The 20103-nt window shown below is 43.0% G+C and overlaps 1 protein-coding gene across 3 annotated transcripts in view; it reads right to left on the bottom strand.

Annotated features, from left to right (window-relative positions):
• BEGAIN (brain enriched guanylate kinase associated) overlaps positions 1–20103 on the bottom strand; it is a 173737-nt gene that overhangs the window by 92970 nt on the left and 60664 nt on the right. For 2 of the 3 annotated variants that reach the window (XM_045012435.1, XM_045012437.1), the window contains 2 exons: positions 4318–4479; positions 564–620 (listed from right to left, as the gene is read on the bottom strand). In XM_045012435.1, coding sequence (XP_044868370.1) covers positions 564–620; positions 4318–4479 — 219 coding nt within the window. The remainder of the gene's footprint in view (positions 1–563; positions 621–4317; positions 4480–20103) is intronic. The other variant, XM_045012436.1, reaches the window with a different exon arrangement.

Raw genomic sequence — 20103 nt, 5'->3', positions numbered from 1 at the left:
GGAGCAGTATAGGTCAACATGGTGTGCTTAGAAAATCCTACTCCTTTAGAGAATGATAGGCCATCAAGTCATCTAAATGTGCCCTCCCTAAACAGGAGATGTTTGTGTTTAAAACAAACAAAAAAGGCAGGTTGTTTTGGCATTACTGTGGATTAAATTAAGGGTGTGGGAGGCTTTAGAAGCAATGGCTAATGGAGCTTTCAGCCTTTAGGGAGAACGCTGCTCAGAGCAGCAGTACAAGTTTAATGACTGAAATGTTTTTTAGCGTACAAGTGGGACCATGTTACTCTGTGCTTATCTAGTACAGTTGTTCACATTTACCTTTCTCTTTCTTTAGAAATGAACAACATGGGAGATAAATTCTTGATGTTCTAATATTGCTCTTACTGTTCTTTACACACTGATCTTCATATAGTTATTTTTACATGTTGCCGACACTCTTTTGGATCATACTTTTGTTTAAAATGTTTATCTGTTTCCAGTTTGGGGATTTCTAGGTGTTTATCTTGCCTTATTTTTTTATGTTTTTGCTATTCTCAATAGAAACAATTTTTAAAGCTCACCTTGTAACGTATTTTGGGCTTCCCACATGATAAGTCTTCGGAGGAGAAATCACCTGCCTGGAACATAATTTTTTGCATAAATTTTCTTCGTAATAAAAAAAACAACCTACCAAGTAGAGTTTTAGAAAAGCACTTATATTCATTTGATTTTAATACTTTCCACTGATAATGTTCTTTGCAATAAATGAAACATTTTATGGGCCTGACTTTCAGAGGTTCTGAACATCCACAGCATCCACTGAACCTGATCCATTGTGCACTGATGTCAACAGCTGTCAACAGCAGTCTTTCCACTGATTTCAACAGGCACTGGATCTGGCTTATTGACCTGAACTGAAGTACTAGGCGCTCAGGGTGACGTTACGCCCCATATTCTTCATAGAAATATTGTTACGATATGAATATGGCATAACTAAGATATGTTTTATGCAAGATGGATCATGCGAGGTATCATTGGAAAGGTTATGATTTACTGAATGTGATTATCCAATTTGTATGCATGTATCATTTCTGTATCTGAAGTTAGAAATATGGACTCTGTAATAATTACAACTGTGTTTTTACCTGGGGAACGCCCACCAGAAGTATGCAAATAACTTGAATGGGCCACTAGGAAGGACAATAGGACTTTGAAGATACTAATCTCCCTCCTTCCTGAGACGTTTCCTGGGATGCTGCTTTAATACTGCAGGGTCATGTGATCATGTCACCTGGTACAGGATACCATCTTGACATACTGGTACTTTTTCACAGGAAGGGGGTGGGAGTCAAACTGGGAAACAAAGGATTCCTGCATATACAAATCCTATTTAAGGCTGGGGAGTGAGTTAATCTAGACTCTTCTCCACTGCCTCCCCACCCAAGAAGGAAGACTGCTGAAAACAGCTGAAGAAACAAAGGAATTAAGCTGGGGGACGCAGGGGCTGAGCCCAGGCAAGAAAGGTCAGCCTGTGAAGGGTATACCTGGAGATTTAAACTGCAAGCAGTGCAGTTTACCTTCAAGAAACTCTGCAACCTCCATAAAACAACTTTTAGGGTGAGAAATTACTGTTTGTAGCCAATTTCTTTAATGTATTCCATCTAGATTGTGTTTTGTTTTATTTGCTCAGTAATCTGCTTCATACCATTTGCTATCCCTTATCACTTAAAATTTACTTTTTGTAGTTAAACTTGTTTTTTGTTTATTCTAAAACTCAGTTTGTGCAATTCATAACTGGGGGGGGAGGGCAAAAACTGTGTATATCTTTCTCCACATTGAGGGAGGGGGTGAATTTCATGAGCTTACAATGTATAGATCTCTATACAATGCAATGCAACATACACTCCAGAGCAGTGGTGGGCAACCTGCGGTCCGTGGGCCACATGCAACCTATCAGGGTAATCCACCGGCAGGCCGCCTGACGGTTTGTTTACATTTGCATGGCCGTCTGCAGCTCCCAGTGACCCTTGTACGTCATTCCCAGCCAGTGGGAGCTGCGAAAAGCGGTGCGGGCCACAGGGATGGGCTGGCTGCTGCTTCCCGCAGCTCCCATTGGCCAGGAATGGTGACCCACAGCCACTGGGAACGGCGGGTGGCTGTGCAAATAGAAACAAACTGTCTGGTGACCCGCCAGCGAATTACCCTGACAGGGCACAGGTACCCTCTGGACCAGTGGTGGGGAATGGGTACAGGAGTGCTGGGAAATTCCCCAAGCTGAGTCCTCCCATACAGAGCTGACTCCAGACTGTGTGATTCTATAGCTGGGTGTGTCCTTACCTGTGTGTGTGTGCCGGAAGGGGCTTGAGAGCCTGTCACAGCAGCACAGAGTAAGGGGAACCCAGGCTGGTGGGACAGGTGGGCTCAGTGAGACCCCAGCACATCAGCTGGTGGCCCGGAACGGGGGGATCCAACCCATCACACTCAGAACTTCTGAAAATCAGGCCCTACCTATATAGACAACCTGTCTACAGGCCTGACGTTTTCACTCTGGCAAAACTCCCACTGACTGCATGATTAGCCTTTTTATAATGTCCATGGCTCCTTCTGAGATCCAAATGTATATTATAAATAAGCAGAGATGGTAGGGAAGAAATTATATAGACCTGATGCAAGATTTACTGCACATTTTCTAAAAGGCAAAGTTGAAGCAGGTTTTATGGCAGAAGATGGTTACTATACTTAAATACAGAGGCATGTTCCTATAAGTGAACGAGTTACCTGTATGCTCTTTTAAAAGTTGCATCAAAAGGTAGTATCCCAGATTAATTTCCAGTCTGGATACACATTTTGTCTGTTTTTTGTAACACGACTGAAATAGTGGGGTTTTTTACCCACAGACGCTTATGCCCAAATAAATCTGTTAGTCTTTAAGGTGCCACCGGACTCCTCATTGTTTTTGTGAAATATCTGACTTACACTTTAAACAGTATGAACCTGAAGTAAAACATTATTTCAAATCCAGAAAGTCCCAAATATTCCCTGTTCTATTGCTGAGCCTTCCACTTGCCCTGCAAAATGTAGTTCTTCAGGAAAAGTAATTTAATGTACAGTAAGAAGGATGGTTAACATTGCCATTTATTGGAAAACACTGTGAAAGGGTTTGAAGAAAATTGCACTAGAATGTTACTTTGATAGCTCTGATGTAAATGAAGCGATAGGAGAGAGGGGAAAAATGTGTTGTAGACAGATAAGTAGTGTGGACAGCTGACTGCCTGCTCTACATAGAAGGCTGTAGATAACAAAATCATGTAAAGTAGTATATGCTGTATCTCTGATTTAGGCCTTGATTCAGGAAAGCATGTATCTTAATTTTAAGCATGTGCTAACATGATTTCCTGTACTGGTGTCTTAAAATTCAACCTGTTAAAATTCTTTATTTATAGCAATTACCTTGTTATCACTTATATTAATGCTACAGTCCAGCTAAGAAATGTTATGCAAGATTTCTGTTTCTACTTGGAAAGGTACTTTGTTACCTGCATTAGGTGTGATGCACTGTCCATTTTCCTACATGATGATGATGATGCGTTCAGGAAAAGTTCAACTGAATTTTTTTCATAAATAAATGGATCTTTTGGTTCAGAGATTTTTAAAAATGACATGTACGCACTTAAGGCTAGAGCCTGCTCCCTTTTAAGTCAATGAGGACTCAATTATTACTATTATTTATTCTGATTGGGCCCTAAATTTAGAACAGCTCTGTGCCTTTTTTTCTGCAGTTTGTATTATTTTTAAATAGAAGGTTTTTTGTTTCACATCATACTTTTTGGAAGTAAATGTAACATGTTTTACCACACCATGATATGAAACTTCATATCATTTCATACACTGAACATAAACTTTGCTCATCTTTGAAAAACAGGGCCTAATTCTGCTCTTACACCAGTGTAAATGCAGAATAACTCAACTAATATCAATGCAGTTACACTGTACTTACTAAAGGGAATATCAATATCCTTTGTGTTTATAATAGGGGTGTGTGTGTGTAATAACACACACACATAATGTATATGCCATTAATGATATAAAGATTACATACCGTGTATACAATATACACTGTATGCACACACAAATATGCATATATATGTATGTGTAACACACACAGACATATATCAATATATATATGTGTGTGGTATGTAACAAATATATGTATGTGGGTGTAAAGTGTACTATAAACATGTTTATATAATGAATGGAGTGCATATCTCTACATTGTTAAGTACAGTAGTTTGTATATTCTCAATGCAGTTTATCTATTTTAAAAAAAATACTCACCTTCTCAATTTTTCGGTTACTTTTTCAAGTTCTTCCTGAGCACGTCTCAGTTCAATTTCAAGATATTGGCGTGTAGAATCAAATTCTGTTTCAAGCATTTCCAGTTTGTGGGTAGTGTAGGATAGGCGCTTCCGTAATTCCCCCTTCTGTTCTTGCAAAGTACTGGAAGAACAAACACTGCAGTTATAGCATTTACAAGTTCTGGAAGACTCTTTAATGATCCACTATTTTCAAGTGGCCTCATTATCCATATTTCCCAAAAAATATGGCTTTGTAGCGAGAAAGAGAACAGTACTTATTCATCTGTTTACTAATTTTTGTTAAAACTTTATTTAAAATAATCATGTTAACAATCTCTCTCCATCCATTCTTTCTAGGACACCCATCACTGGTATCCAAATGCCATCATAGGACATTTTGTGGAAGTATCCTCAATAAAAATATAATACATTGAAAACCAAATTTTGGTTTTAAGTGATGTCTTTCATTCTGAAATGATCCAAAACTGCTTTATGTAATGCTATGTACAAACAGCCTCAATTCCCCATCTTTAAAATAATAATCATGCATTGTATGTAAAAGAGCAGTATGACTGCTCAGAGCTCCGGTATGAAACTGCAGAAAAACCTGAGAGTCTCTGGATTAAGTTTAGAAGTGTGAGCAACAAGGGTGATGTCATGGTGGGAGTCTGCTATAGACCACCAGACCAGGGTGATGAGGTAGATGAGGCTTTCTTCCGGTAACTAACAGAAGTTACTAGATCACAGGCCCTGGTTCTCCAGGAAGTTTTTGGAAAGTGTAGGGGACAATTTCCTGGTGCAAGTGCTGGAGGAACCAATGAGGGGAAGAGCTCTTCTTGACCTGCTGCTTACAAACCAGGAAGAATTAGTAGGGGAAGCAAAAGTGGATGGGAACCTGGGAGGCAGTGACCATGAGATGGTCGAGTTCAGGATCCTGACACAAGGAAGAAAGGAGAGCAGCAGAATACAGACCCTGGACTTCAGAAAAGCAGACTTTGACTCCTTCAGGGAACTGAAGGGCAGGATCCCCTGGGAGAATAACATGAGAGGGAAAGGAGTCCAGGAGAGCTGGCTGTATTTTAAAGTATCCTTATTGAGGTTGCAGGAACAAACCATCCCGATGTGTAGAAAGAATAGTAAATATGGCAGGCGACCAGCTTGGCTTAACAGTGAAATCCTTGCTGATCTTAAACACAAAAAAGACGCTTACAAGAAGTGGAAGATTGGACAAATGACCAGGGAGGAGAATAAAAATATTGCTCAGGCATGCAGGAGTGAAATCAGGAAGGCCAAATCACACTCAGAGTTGCAGCTAGCAAGAGATGTTAAGAGTAACAAGAAGGGTTTCTTCAGGTATGTAGGCAACAAGAAAAAAATCAAGGAAAGTGTGGGCCCCTTACTGAATGAGGGAGGCAACCTAGCGACAGAGGATGTGGAAAAAGCTAATGTACTCAATGCTTTTTTTGCCTCTGTCTTCACGAACAAAGTCAGCTCCCAGACTACTGCACTGGGGGGCACAGCATGGGGAGGAGGTGACCAGCCCTCTGTGGAGAAAGAAGTGGTTCAGGACTATTTATAAAAGCTGGATGAGCACAAGTCCATGGGTCCAGATGCGCTGCATCCGAGGGTGCTAAAGGAGTTGGCGGATGTGATTGCAGAGCCATTGGCCATTATCTTTGAAAACTCAAGGCACTCTGGGGAGGTCCCGGATGACTGGAAAAAGGCTAATTTAGTGCCCATCTTTAAAAAAGGGAAGAAGGAAGATCCGGGGAACTACAGGCCAGTCAGCCTCACCTCAGTCCCTGGAAAAATCATGGAGCAGATCCTCAGGGAATCAATTCTGAAGCACTTAGAGGAGAGGAAAGTGATCAGGAACAGTCAGCATGGATTCACCAAGGGCAAGTCATGCCTGACTAACCTAATTGCCTTCTATGATAAGATAACTGGGTCTGTGAATGAGGAGAAAGCAGTGGATGTGTTATTCCTTGACTTTAGCAAAGCTTTTGATATGGTCTCCCACAGTATTCTTGCCAGCAATTTTAAAGAAGTATGGGCTGGCGTCCTGCACTTAGGACGGAAGAATCCCATGCACAGCTAAAGACTAGGGACCAAATGGCTAGGCAGCCATTCTGCAGAAAAGGACCTAGGGGTTACAGTGGGTGAGAAGCTGGATATGAGTCAACAGTGTGCCCTTGTTGCCAAGAAGGCTAATGGTATTTTGGGCTGTATAAGTAGGGGTATTGCCAGCAGATCGAGGGACGTGATCATTCCCCTCTATTCGACATTGGTGAGGCCTCATCTGGAGTACTGTGTCCACACTACAAGAAGGATGTGGAAAAATTGGAAAGAGTCCTGTGGAGGGCAACAAAAATGATGAGGGGGCTGGAGCACATGACTTATGAGGAGATGCTGAAGGAACTGGGATTGTCTAGTCTGCAGAAGAGAAGAATGAGGGGGGATTTGATAGCTGCTTTTAACTACCTGAAAGGGGGTTCCAAAGAGGATGGAGCTAGACTGTTCTCAGTGGTAGCAATTGACAGAACAAGGAGTAATGGTCTCAAGTTGCAATGGGGGAGGTTTAGGTTGGATATTAGGAAAAAAATTTCACTAGGAGGGTGGTGAAGCACTGGAATGGGTTACCTAGGGAGGTGGTGAAATCTCCTTCCTTAGAGGTTTTTAAGGTCAGGCTTGACAAAGCCCTGGCTGGGATGATTTAGTTGGGAATTGGTCCTGCTTTGAGCAGGGGGTTGGAATAGATGACCTCTTGAGGTCCCTTCCAACCCTGATATTCTATGATTCCATGAATAATAATCTGTCTTTGTCTCTTTAGATTATAAACTCTTCAAGTCAGGGATTGTCTCTTACTTTGTCTGTACAGTGTACAGCAAAATGAGGTCCCGATAAAAAGCTGGAATCCCTTGCTGCAACTGTAATGTAATAATAATACAGACTCTGCTAGTACTTCATTGCTATGTTGGCTTTGAGTATGAGCTCAGGTCCTGATCTGGAACTTGAATCACATCGTCACCGTAACACGGCAACTTGCCCCTTTAAGAGCCCAGAGCCCTTGGGCTAGTCAGCCCTGTTCAATGAGCCCTGCCCTGCTACACCTGCACTAGGAGTTGGGTTTAAGAGGAAGGAAGCCCAGCAGTGGGGAACCAACTGGAGAAGAGAGCAGAAGGCAGGTAGAGGCCTGTGGAGGACAAGAGGTCCTCAAAAAAGAGCAGGGAGTAACCTAAAGGAGACCGGGGGGCTGAGGGGAGAGATGGTAACCCGCCTAGGCAGGACAAAAGCTGAGCACAGAGGGTGGGCAGAACGGTGCTTGTAGTAGAAGAGAGAAGACAGACCCTTTGTCTTGCTTTGGACATGGATACTCTGGGAGGGGTTGAGTTTTGTTAATGACTTAGCTGGAGGGTCAAGTCACTGCAGCAAGCCACCTCCACAGCAGGAGTAGGCCAAATATCAGTGTGGGGAAACTGAGGTGCAAGTCGTGTGATGCTGGGTCTCACCATAAGGGGGGCTTTAGGAGAGTGAGCCCTGTACAGTCACCTTGCTTACTTTTGATATACTCTAAATATAACATTTCATAAAAGAAGGGCCAAATCCTGATTCCTTTGATGTCAATGGCAAAACTACCAGTGATGTCAAAGGAGCAAGGTTTTGAATGTAAACACAGCTTCTGCCTGTACCTAAACTTAGTGTGCTGGGGCCTGAAAGAATGTCAAAGGGCTACACACCATTGACTAAAGGCCACATATAGCATTACCAGTGTCAAGAGAACAGAATCATGCAAAATCACAAGACTGGGGCCCAAAATTTTGATTTAAAAATCTATCAAATCATTTTTTTTAGGCTGTCTTTTGACTTCTTTTTTTTAACTCCCCTCTAGTCTTCTGCTAATGTGTCTGAGATGATTTTTAGATTGAAAAGTCAGCCTTAAAGGCACACAAAAATGTGTCTCTCTGGCTGCTCAGATGGAGACTCCATTCACGCCCTCCTCACCTCTAAGACCCCTAAGATAGGGGAACTGCCATCTGCTAACAATCCCCCTCCCAGCTTATTTTCTTTGGGAAAAAAGTGGGCTGGCTTGATTCAAACTGACCTAATTAAGGCAACATGAGTCACTCTCACACATAGAATTTGTTAATGTGTAGGGTTGATGAGTTACAGATACACAGATGAAAGAACTTTTTAATTTATATCAATCACTCATAAGTGATAATGTCTCAATAGAGAGACAAGATGAGTGAGGTAATTTTACTGGACCAACTTCTGTTGGTGAGAGAGACAAGCTCTTGAGCTTACACAGAGCTCTTTTTCAAGTCAGATTGTTTAGCATAAGTAGTTAACTCATATTTCATGGGACCATTCAAAATGAAGTGGGCCATTAACACCCTTCCAGTCAGGGGGGAAGGAAAGGAAGGGTTGGAAAGGCAGCTCGGGGAGGACTCGAGGGTTGTTACTGGGTTATAGATTTTTGTAATTATAGGGAGGCGGGGTGGTTCCCCAGTTCCCCGGAGAGGGATGAGAGACCCATTTGTTGCTTATGGCCCAAGTTAAGCAAAGCATTCAAACATGTGCTTAATTTTTAGGCAGATGCTTTAGTCCCCATGAAGTCAGCTTTGAAGGGTATAAGTGCTTATGTACTTTGCCAAATAGGGATGGGTTATTCACTTACTTAAAGTTCAGTACATGCTTGAATGCTTGGTTGACTCAGGACCATGAGCAACAACTATAACTATGTAAAATTGAAGTGAAAGTGTTGATAGAACATATTTAGGCTACTTTCAAGACCAGGGTTTCTGCTGTTTCAGTAAGCAGTGATTCTGAAACGTGGGGCTGTCCATACACTGAGAAAAGGAGAGGACCATTCCTAGAAACATAACCCAGTGACTACTTTTTTAACTAGAAAGACCAAATTGTCCAACGTTTACCTTCTAGTATCAACATTTAAAAATGAATTAAAAATTAGCAACTCCTATTTAACATCTGTTTTAACTCATTCTGATGGATAAACTGGTTGTTTATTTTTTAAGATTTTTTTTAAGAGTTAATAAGTATACGAGAGAGTTTGCTTTAGTAAAATGCAGTATATAATATGTTACATTGCATGTTAAACAATTGATGATAGGGTCAAAGGTGTGTGTGTAAAATCTATATAATTTAAAATATATAAATAAAAACTTACAAAAAGTTGAAAGCTGAGAAATATAGAAATGAGATTCAGGGGTGGGTGGGCAGGAAGAAGAGTAAGGGAAGAGAGAGAAAGAGAGGGAATGCTGAAAACCAGGAAACTCAGCCAAATGTTCACAAACAAATACACCAATAACGCCCCAATTCAGGAAAGCACTTGAGCATGTGATCAAGTCTATCCTAATTCAGGACAACACAATGTACATAACTTTAAGTGTGTGCTTAAGTCCTATTGACTTCAATGGGATTTAAACACTTACTTAATTCTCTTGAATAGGGATTTTTGCCTGAATCAGGGCCTAATAAATCTCCAGTATTGGGGTTAAGAATGAAAGCAGTGACCGATCCTAACGTATGGTAGCATGGAGAAGGATTATCTATGGCTGTATTTTTGTGCATGAATGAATCACCATACACACACCTTACCATTAGACACTGGCTTTACTTTGCTTCCAGTTGTCCATGGAAAAACACAGGAAGCAAAGGTAAGACAACGTGAGACAGAAACAACACTAGACAAGGGAAGAATATTTTCTTTCAGAAAGAAAATGTAATGGGTCAAGTTCAGAGCTCGCATAACTCCAACAGAGTCAGTGGAGTTCAGGGATGAATTTGGCACAAATTTTCTTTTTCACAATTTTAAGAATATTTGACATGTTTTCCTGCATTCTACATATGGGGTGCAGCTCTGAAACCATTTCCCCTCACTACTGAGCCCTGGTAATCCCACACAGTTTAGTGCTATAATTCTTTTTCCGTCTGCTTGGTGATATAATTTTCTTGCTCTACAAATCTGGTGTCTATAAAAATAAGTGTATCTTTTTGGATAGTTTTCATTGTGTATCACTCTGATTTTTTTGATTGGTAAACCATACAATGTTGGAAAGAGTTCATGCTGTTTTGATATAGCACTGTCCAAAAGGTACGAGAGAGAGATTGATCAAAGGTGGATTTTCATGCAGTCGTGTCAATTACACTGCATTTTTTCTTTCCTCCTAAACAATGACCTTCCAAAACCTAGTTCCATTTAATGCAAAAGTGCCTTTTTTTCCCAGTTGTCATAAACCAATTCTGCAGAGGCAAGATGACTAGAGAATCAGGGCATTTTAATTCAGGATTTACCTACTGTTGCCAACAGGCATTCACAGTTCTTCATTGCATGGTATATATTCTTTAATATAATTAAAAAAACAGGAAAATGATTTAGTGGGGAAAATAGAGTGGACCTATTCTCTCCCCCCCCCCACTTCTTCCATTAAAGACAAAGATTTAAAAAAAGGAAAGACACATTTGCTAACAACTTCAAAGACAAGACCATGTTTACACTACAAAATTATGTTGACCTAAGTTACCTCAGCATACAGCTGCTGCACTTATTAAATCACTCGTGTGTGCACACTTGGCTCCTTGAGTTGGCAGTGTGCTTCCTCACTAGGAACACTTGTATTAATGCAGAATGCAGTGCAGCATGGGTAGGTATCCCACTGTGCAACTTGCCACATTCCAGTGCAGGGTCTTTTGGGAAGTCCTTGCAATGCCTGATGGGACCAAAATGAGTTGCACAGGGGTACCTGAGTGCATGGAGTCAATTTCCCATAATACAGTGTTCTCCATCCCATAATTTCATCTGCAGCCCATAATATTTCACACTTTCTTTTCAAAGTCCCACAAACCCACACGTCCCTTTTTGCTGTCCACCATCTCTGACACAAGTACTATTATCATGAGTGTTGTAAGCACAGGGCACCTGATCCTTCAGTATTTGCAGAGCCATAAGAGGAACTTCGGGAAACATAATGATGCCTTGAAGGCTAGATTGCTGTGGGACGTAGGAAGAAACAATTCAAGGTTGTTGATGGCATTCATGAAGCAGCTGGAGATGGTGGAGCACTGGTTCTGGGCTCGAGAAACAAGCACTGACTGGTGGGATTACATTGTCATGCAGGTTTGGGATGACAAGCTGTGGCTGCAGAACTTTTGAATGCACAGGCCATATTCCTGGATCTATATGTCAAACTTGCCCCAGCCCTCCAGTGCAGGGACACCAAAATGAGAGCTGCACTGACGGCTGAGAAGCAAGTGTTGAGTGTACTGTAGAAACTTGCAATGCCAGAGTCGGGAATCAATTTGGAGTTGGAAATGCACCGCAGAGGCTGATGTCATTCATGTGTGCAGAGCCATTAATCACCTCCTGCTACACAGGACTCTGACTCTGGGCTATGTGCAGGACATAGTGGATGGTTTTGCAGCAATGAGGTTCCTGAACTAGGGTGGGGAGGAGTGATAGATGGCACACATATCCCTATTTTAGCACCAGACCACTTTGCCACAGAGTACATCAACAGAAAGGCTGCTTTTCTATGGTTATGCATGTGCTTGTGGATCACTGGGAATGCTTTCCCAACATCATTGTGGGCTGGCCAGGAAAGGTGCATGACACATGCGTCTTTAAGAACACAGGACTGTTCAGAAAGCTGCAAGCAGGGACTTTCTTTCCTGACTGACAGATTACCATTGGGAATATTGAAATGCCAGTAGTGATCTTGGGGGACCCAGCCTACCCCTCATGAAGCCATACACCAGCCATCTCGACAGCACCAAGGTGCGCTTCAGCTGCAGGCTCAGCAGGTACAGAATGACAGTAGAATGTGCCTTTGATCATTTGAAGTGTCATTGGCATTGCTTACTTAAAAGATTGGATCTTAGTGAGAAAAATATCCCAATGGTTATAGTTACCTGCTGTGTCCTGCATAATATATGTGAAGCAAAAGGGGAAAAGTTTCTGCTGGGGTGCAGGGCAGAGGTGGAGCGGCTGTCTGCTGAATTTGCACAGCCAGATACAATGGCTATAAGAAGAGCTCACCATAGAACTATATGGCTCAGGGAAGCTTTGAAAAACCCTTTTAATAGTGAGCCAGAGTATTGTGTGTTGCTGTAGTGTGCTCTACCTGGTCTTGCTCTTTTGTGGCCCAGGACACATCATGTAGGGATTGCTGTGTATGTAGGAATCTAACATTGTCAATACACCTATTAATATGGTTTGTGAATGATGTTATGGGTTCTGTGACACGGTGCAGTAACAGGAAATTGATCGCTGTCAGACCTGCTCCTCACTAGCCAGCATATGTTGTGTACTAATAAAGATGAATTATGTTCCAAAAGATAGACTTTTATTCTGTAACATGAACCAGGCAAATAAAAAAGATACTTAATAAATTAAGGGAACAGAACTTATGAAGGGGAAAGAACAGTCTTTTTCATTTCAGGTACATAGACACAAACTGTGTCTTTCACAGTAATGTCCGTGAAGCTGTTATTTTCTTTAGTGTCCCCCTGGGTGGAGGCAAAGCAGCTTACATCAGCCTCGCTGTGGAAGTGTCTTCACATAAATTGCACAAATCCCTTATGCCACATGGAATGTTGAGGGGGTGTATAGGGAGGTCCCAATGCAGAGTTTTATATGGGCTGCAGAGGGAGGTGAGCATGGGATTTTTGAACCTGCAAGTCTGAGTCTGAAGCATCTCTGTTTGCAGTCTGAGAAGTGCAAGCACCTTTCTCCTCTCCACTCTAGCTTTGTCCAGGCTGTCTGCAAGGATGATCCTCCAGGCTCATTCTCTGATGCAGCACTGGTTTGCAGGATCTCCTGGAATATGTTATCCTGAGTCCTTTTCTTTCTCCTCCTTATCTGGCTCAGGCATTCTGCAGGTGGGGAGAGGGAGATCCTGACTGCTGCAATGGCAGCAGCTGCAGATACAACGCACAGATGTACCATTGTCAGTGTATTCATACTGGAAATCAAAACTTAAGATGCTCATCTCACTCTCCTTCCTCCTCAGAATGTAAGCACTACATTCTCACTTCTGCTTGGGACTGATAGAGCACGGTGTCAGCCACAGCACCAGCCATAGTGAATATGGCCTTAAGGGTGGGGGACATGAGAGAAGAATAGCTCACTAGTATGATTATAGTTGTATAGGGCAATGGAACTGAATACTGGCACCATTTTCCACCGGTGGTGGTGATTTTAGCTGATATCTCACTCCTGAGGGTAACAGAGGCAGAGAGAGAGAGCACAGCTACAGCTGGCATCCCAATGCCACGTGGGTTCATATGCTGCTAGCCTGTGTACTGCAATGGTGCCTGCTGAAGTTATCGCTGAGTGGCTTGGGAAAGTGTCCTACCACGGAGGAAGATATAAGGCAGCCCTCCCCAGAAACCTTCAGCAGAAGATTGCAGAGTACGTCCATGGAAGTTTAATCAAGATCTCTATGGAGGATTCACGGGCCATCCCACTGCATATAAACAAACTGCTCCATGTAGCTCCCACTGCCTAATTCTAGAGGGGAATGAAAAGCAAATAGCAACTCTACCTCTCAGTTGTTTCACTACCTCTTCTAGCTAAAGTTCAAATGGGCAAATCAAAAGATGTGTCCTGCTTCTTTGGAGGTGCCATCCCTGTAATTTCAAACTAAACAGCACACTTATCAGAGGTTCTTTCCCCTGCATCAGACTCACCAGTGCTCGACTGTCAGGACAGGCTGGACTGTGGTGGTGTTGAAAACAGGTCTTGGTTTGCTGCACAGCTGGATTCCCCAGTAACCTGTCCTCCATACTCCTCCTGTTCCTCCTCCACCCCCTCCTCCTCACTGGTCATGGCAGGGGCCTGGGTCTCAGGCTCTCAGAAGAATACATGGTGCTCTTGGAGGTGGTGGTAGTGTCTCTGCCAAGGATGGCACATAGGTTTTGTAAAAGTGGCAGGTCTGCGGCTCTGCACCAGATCGATTGTTGGCCTCCCTGGCCTTCTGGTATGCCAGCCACAGTTCCTCGGCTTTCACTCAGCACTGATGCTGGTCCCTGTTGTAGCCCTTTTCCTACATCCCCTGAGCAAGCTGCTCATAGATGTCAATGTTTCTCTGGCTGGTTCGAGCTGTGTCTGCAAGCCTCTTCTCCCTAACGGTCCAGGAGATCCAACACCTCTGGAGCATGTAGCAGGCACGGTCAGGTGGGCAGTTCCACTCAACAGTGGAGAGCTGCTGGGTGTGCTTGCCAAGCCAGGCAACCAGGAAAAGGAATTTTAAAAATCTGCAGGGCTTTAAAGGGGAGGGAGGCTTCCTGACTCCTGGCCAGTGAAGTTCATAATGGTGTCCAGAGTGGTCAGTGTGAGACATTGTGGGACAACTCCTGGAGGCCAGTAACAGTCAATGTAAGTAATGCAGTGTCTACACTGATACTGTGTCAATCTAATTACATCGACCCTGACTCTATGCCACTCGGGGAGATGGTGTTATTAAGTTGGGATAGCAGGGCACTTACGTTGGCGGGAGCCAAATTTATGTGAAGACACTTCCACAGCTAGGTTGACATGAGCTGCCTTGCATTAACCTAACCATGTAGTGTAGACCAGGCCTAAGTGGAAATATGTAGCCCCTTGTGCAGTACAGCTCAGAAAGGGTCTAATCCTGCATTTTCTCACTTCCCAAAACTCACATCCTCTTCAATAATAAGTTTTGAATGAGCAAGGAATGGCAGGATAGAACCCAACATCCAACAAAGAAATAACTTTTGCATCAGTGGTTCTTCATTTCTTCTAATGATCTCTAAAGCACTTCTGCTGTGATAACTAATGGTTTTTAAGCTATTATCCATTTTGATTAGCTAAAATCTCTCTATAAAATATGGATAGTCAATAAGATTCTAAATATTTATTCTATCTACAGGCAACCTCTCACTGTAGGATGTTTTCACTTTCCTTCATTAAAAATGTGTTTGCAAACCTTTCATCATGTTGTTCTCAGCAAACTGCTCTGTTCCAAAATTTAATACATATTTTATTGGTTTGTTTATATGAATATAAAGCAGACATGAAAAACTACTTTAGCACCATCATGTGTGTCCATGAACAGTGTGACTACCCATACTTGCCAGTACTGGACCGCCAGGGTTCTAGAATAGCTCCTTCTGAAGCAGTGCCCAGGCCTGTCGGGTACCCTAGAGGGGACAATGAAGGTCTGCCATACGCCTCTCCAGTATCTGCCGAGTCATACTATTGCCTGGGGTTTCAGGGGTTAATTCCTAGTCAAGATTCTGAGGCAACTCACGGATGCATTACTGACTGGGAGCTGACTGTGGAAGGGTGTCTTACTCTAGAGGAGAAAGATAAGGGTTGTACAGACCATGGCAGAAAGCTCTGAGGGACTGCAGGAGTTGTGTATGGTCTCTACTTGTCTGGTGGTTACATTTTTAAATGTTCTGCTTGCAGAGCTGCAGGGAAGGATGACATTTTTGCAAAGCTAATGCTCATCTGGGTTAAGACCACCCAGGGACATAAACTGGTAGCTCCTTCATAGAGATATGAACACAGGCGTGTTGTTGGCATGGTTCATGGAGTCCCAACATTTGCCTCTTCTGTGGTGAGGGAAAACCATGGTACACTTCTGCCTACAGTTGAAGCCCCTTTTCCAGTGCTGCCAGAATCTCATATTCTGGCTGTACTTTTCCTCACATCTCTGTATTTACGCACCCCCTTGTCAACTTCCTGCTAGTGCTGGCTGAGATGACTATCTATCAGTTGAGGAGGAGAAGGCTCAGTAGGGTAGGGAGGAGTGCTGTGTGACTGTAGGGCCTGCTTCTGGTCCGCTATTGTTTCATGCATCCGTGAGCTAAAATACCAACCAGTCACAGAGGAACTGGATAGTGAGACGCAAACTACCAACCAGCACAGGAAGACTGCAGACCAGCAAGGGGAAACTGAGGTACTGGAAATCCTGACTAATGATAGGGAAAAGCAAATGCCTACAGTGCCTATCCTAAAACAAATATTAAACAGCCCAAATGGGGGCAGTATACCCTTCCAAGTCCATGTTGGGGAGGAGAAGGCAGAAGACCTCTGACTGGGAACAGAGATATGCCAGTGCATTCTGGTTGTATTGGGAACAGAATTGTGCCAGTGTATTCTGGTTGTGTCCGCAACACAATATTGTTGAGAATTTTACTCTGAAAGAAAACGCTTAAGATTTTTCCAAATGTTCTCCAGGTTATTTAAAAGATCCCAAATGAAACAGCATTTGTGTTGGGCAGGTCTTCTGGGAATACAATATCCTATCTCACCAAGTATCAAATGATCAGTATCAAATGATACTAAGGGGAACACTTACAAAAGGGGCAGTGCAAAACCCAAGCTGATATGTCTGTACTTTTGTGAACAAACTGATATGTGCACATGTTAAGTGGAGAGAGAGGCCCAAACTGCAAAGTTTAGATCCACATCTGAACTTTGCCAGATTCAGGAAGATTTAGATATGGGATTTCGTTTCAGCCCATTCTAGAAACAGAGAATCACTCTGAAGCGTAGATCTGGAACCCAATCCATACATCCCCAAAGATTTGAGGTGTTCAGACTAGGTTGTTTGGGCCCAAGTATAATTAACTGCATCCTCAAATTGGATTTGCACAGGTAAATATCCAGTATGCCCCTCCCCACCCACTGATTTGAATGTGGGTGTGCAGAGACCAGTACTGATCTTACAAATTCAGTCCTTGATGATGGAGGGTCTTTTCTTATAAATGGCCCTGTGACAATCAGAGTCCAGACACCCCAAGTGGAGAACAGAGGGGTCTGAACTCCAAAGAATAAGCAATTTTATACAACCAGTTGATTCAATGTTAGTGTATATAAAAATAGGTCAAGTAAGCTCTTTTATGAAAGCTTGTCATGCTCTGAACTTGATGGTCATTATGAGATGTATACAGACAGTGTTTATATATTTATGTAGATATAAAACTGTGCTCATAATTTGTGCTGCAACAGTCAGCTCCACCTCACAACAGGGAGATGGTCAGAGAGACAAGGAGGGGTTGCCTCCGCAACCAGCTCCAAGCCCCTACATTGTACACACCCAGGAAGAGACAAACCATGGACCATTGGTGGTAATGGGAAAACATTAAGACCTCCTGGCTAGAATTTCCCCACCCTAAATAACCATGAGTCGCCATGCCAGGAGAAAATAAAATAAAAGGGAAAAAAGCCTGTAAGAAAGAGACTTGAAACTGACCTTATTTGACATATTTTACACACAGTAACACTATATACATCCAGTTGATTCAACTGCTTATTCTTTGGGGTTCAGACTCCTTGTTCTTTCTCTAGGGTGCCTGGACCCTAATTGTCACAGGCCTTTCTTTGTCCGGTCTAATGGGCCTATGTTTTTCAAAGGGTTTGAGCATCAGAGAATGTATTGTGCATTTACTGAATTACGTCCTGATTTTTCCATTCATGTATGGAAAGCTGCTGACAAGTGAGTGTTTGTGTGGGTGGGAGGAAATGTATGTGCTTTAGAATAAATGCTTGAGTGAGCTAGATTTGGATGTCAAGTTGCTTTTATAGCTCCTGATCCCCATCCATATACACACACAAATGGAAGGGGCCCCTGATTGTAGTTCCAACGATACCGAAAGAGCTCAAGCTGGCGTACCAACAACCATCAAACACTAAGGGGGTCACGTGAAAGGGGAGACAGAGAGGAGAGCAAGAGAGCCTTTTATTTATGTATATCTAGAAGTACTATAGCATTTAGGGCCCTAAACACTACGAGCCAGATGTAAAGGGACCCACTTACATGAGTTGAAGATCTGGACCAATATCTTACAGTAGTACTACTGCAGTATTTGGGGTGATTACTTTACTTTTGTTCTTTGTCCCCCAGGGTACAGACAACTAATGCAGAATTAACACAACTGTAACCCAGAAAGAGAAATTCTGCTAAATATACCTGCCTGAGCCCTGCTGAAATCATGGACTACAAGGGCAGAACTGTTGCATCCCTTAACTTAAAATCCCTTGGAATCACGTTTTGACTGCATCAGCCTAACACACTCTGGATTAAATGGGAATGATTCCTATCCCAGGGCACAGAGGCAATGCGTGGGGGGTGGAGGGGAAAGGGAGGCAGAGGGGGGAGGTGTGGAAGGGTGGAGGTGGCTTGTGGGGTCACATGCCCCTTCCCCCTCAGATTTCTGCCAGGGTTTGCTGGCCCTATTCAAACACTTGGTGTGGCCGGGCCCCCTCCCTGCACGGTAGCTGCTGGAGCCAGCAAGCTGCGAGCTGCGCCCAAGGGGGAGAGACAGGAGCAACAGCTGGGAGCTGCAGGGAGGGGCCGTGCTTTCCAGGAGGGGAGACTGAGGGTAAGTGTAAGTGGGGGGCATGACTGAACCTGTTCTGGGGTGGCTGAACCTTTAAATTGTGCCCCCCCCCCGCACCAACAGGTATTGGTCATCTCTGCTGTGGCAAGTATGTGAGGACCACAAGGTTAGTGGAGAAAACATAAATTCTGAAAGCCCAGAACTTCCCAACACATTGAATTCAATATAAATATCATATGAAAAGATGAATAGCTAAACTTAGATGTGCAAAAAATCCTTAGAGGATCAGCTGCCAGCTGTTGTGTGCAGTGAATGCCATTATTCTCAGGAGAAAATGGTGTGTTTCTTGGCATATGTTCATAATGTGGCTATACAAAGTCTCCTCTACTCCAATGATACCCAACCTTTTCTCTGCTGCGGCACACCTCACGCTCTAAAGGCTCTTCCCCCTGCCGGCAGCTGGCAGCTGGCAGCTGCAGAAGGGAAGGGGAGGGGCAGAGGAGCTAACCTCTGGCTCACATAGGAGGGGCAGGGGAAAAGAAAAGGAGATTGAGCTCTGATTGGTTGCTCCACCTCTGGAGGAGGCAGGGCAGTGTGGCAGATGGCCAATCAGAAGGTGGCTTTTCTCCCCTTCTTCTCACATGTACTTTTCAAAAAATTCCATGGCACACCTGTTCAGGCCTGATGGCACACCAATGTGTTGAGGCAAACTGGCTGGGAATCACTGCTCTATTCTATATGTACTATCAGTAACCAAAGGCTCTTTTTGGGTCAAATTGAAACTTAATGAATTTTTATTCATTTACAGCTTTCAGGAATAGATTAAAACTCATAAATTATTAAATGAAGTCTCTTCACTAGGCAGTCAGGTTTCCCTGAGGTGCTGAAAACTGCAGAGGACAAGACTTACCCAAATAACAGTGAACAGTGGGGAATCCAAACCTCTGTTTTGGGGAATATTCTATTCTGCCGAATGCTGAGGAATCCAGGATGCAGCATAGCTGATCGGGAGGAAATAACTTATTGCTATAAATCATGATACTCATATTGTGTCATAGGCAGCACTGCTAGTTATGCCAACCTCTGCAGTTTATATAATTCTCCTGCATAGAAAATCTGAGTCAGATCTCTGAAGAGTGATTTAATATTTCTGTTAACTTGATTTGTATCCAGAGTCTTCAAAATGCATTTGCAGTTCTTATTAACAAGATAGCCAGTTTTGCTGAAGAGACACTTTTGAGGGTTAAATACCTGAGTGACATGAGGCTGTATGTATGAGAGAGAAAGATGAATGTGTCACACACAAAAATCAGAAGGCTAGTGGATTAAGTCAAAAGTGACTAAAGACATCTAATTAGAGAGACAACGTGGGTGAGGTAATATTTTTATTGGACCAGCTTCTGGTGGGGAAAGAGACAAGATTTCAAGCTTTCTT

The sequence above is a fragment of the Mauremys mutica genome, chromosome 4 (assembly GCF_020497125.1).
Source record: "Mauremys mutica isolate MM-2020 ecotype Southern chromosome 4, ASM2049712v1, whole genome shotgun sequence".
NCBI lineage: Eukaryota > Metazoa > Chordata > Testudines > Geoemydidae > Mauremys > Mauremys mutica.
The sequence above is the reverse complement of the archived record's forward strand: the minus strand, read 5'-3'. Positions and strand labels throughout refer to the sequence as shown.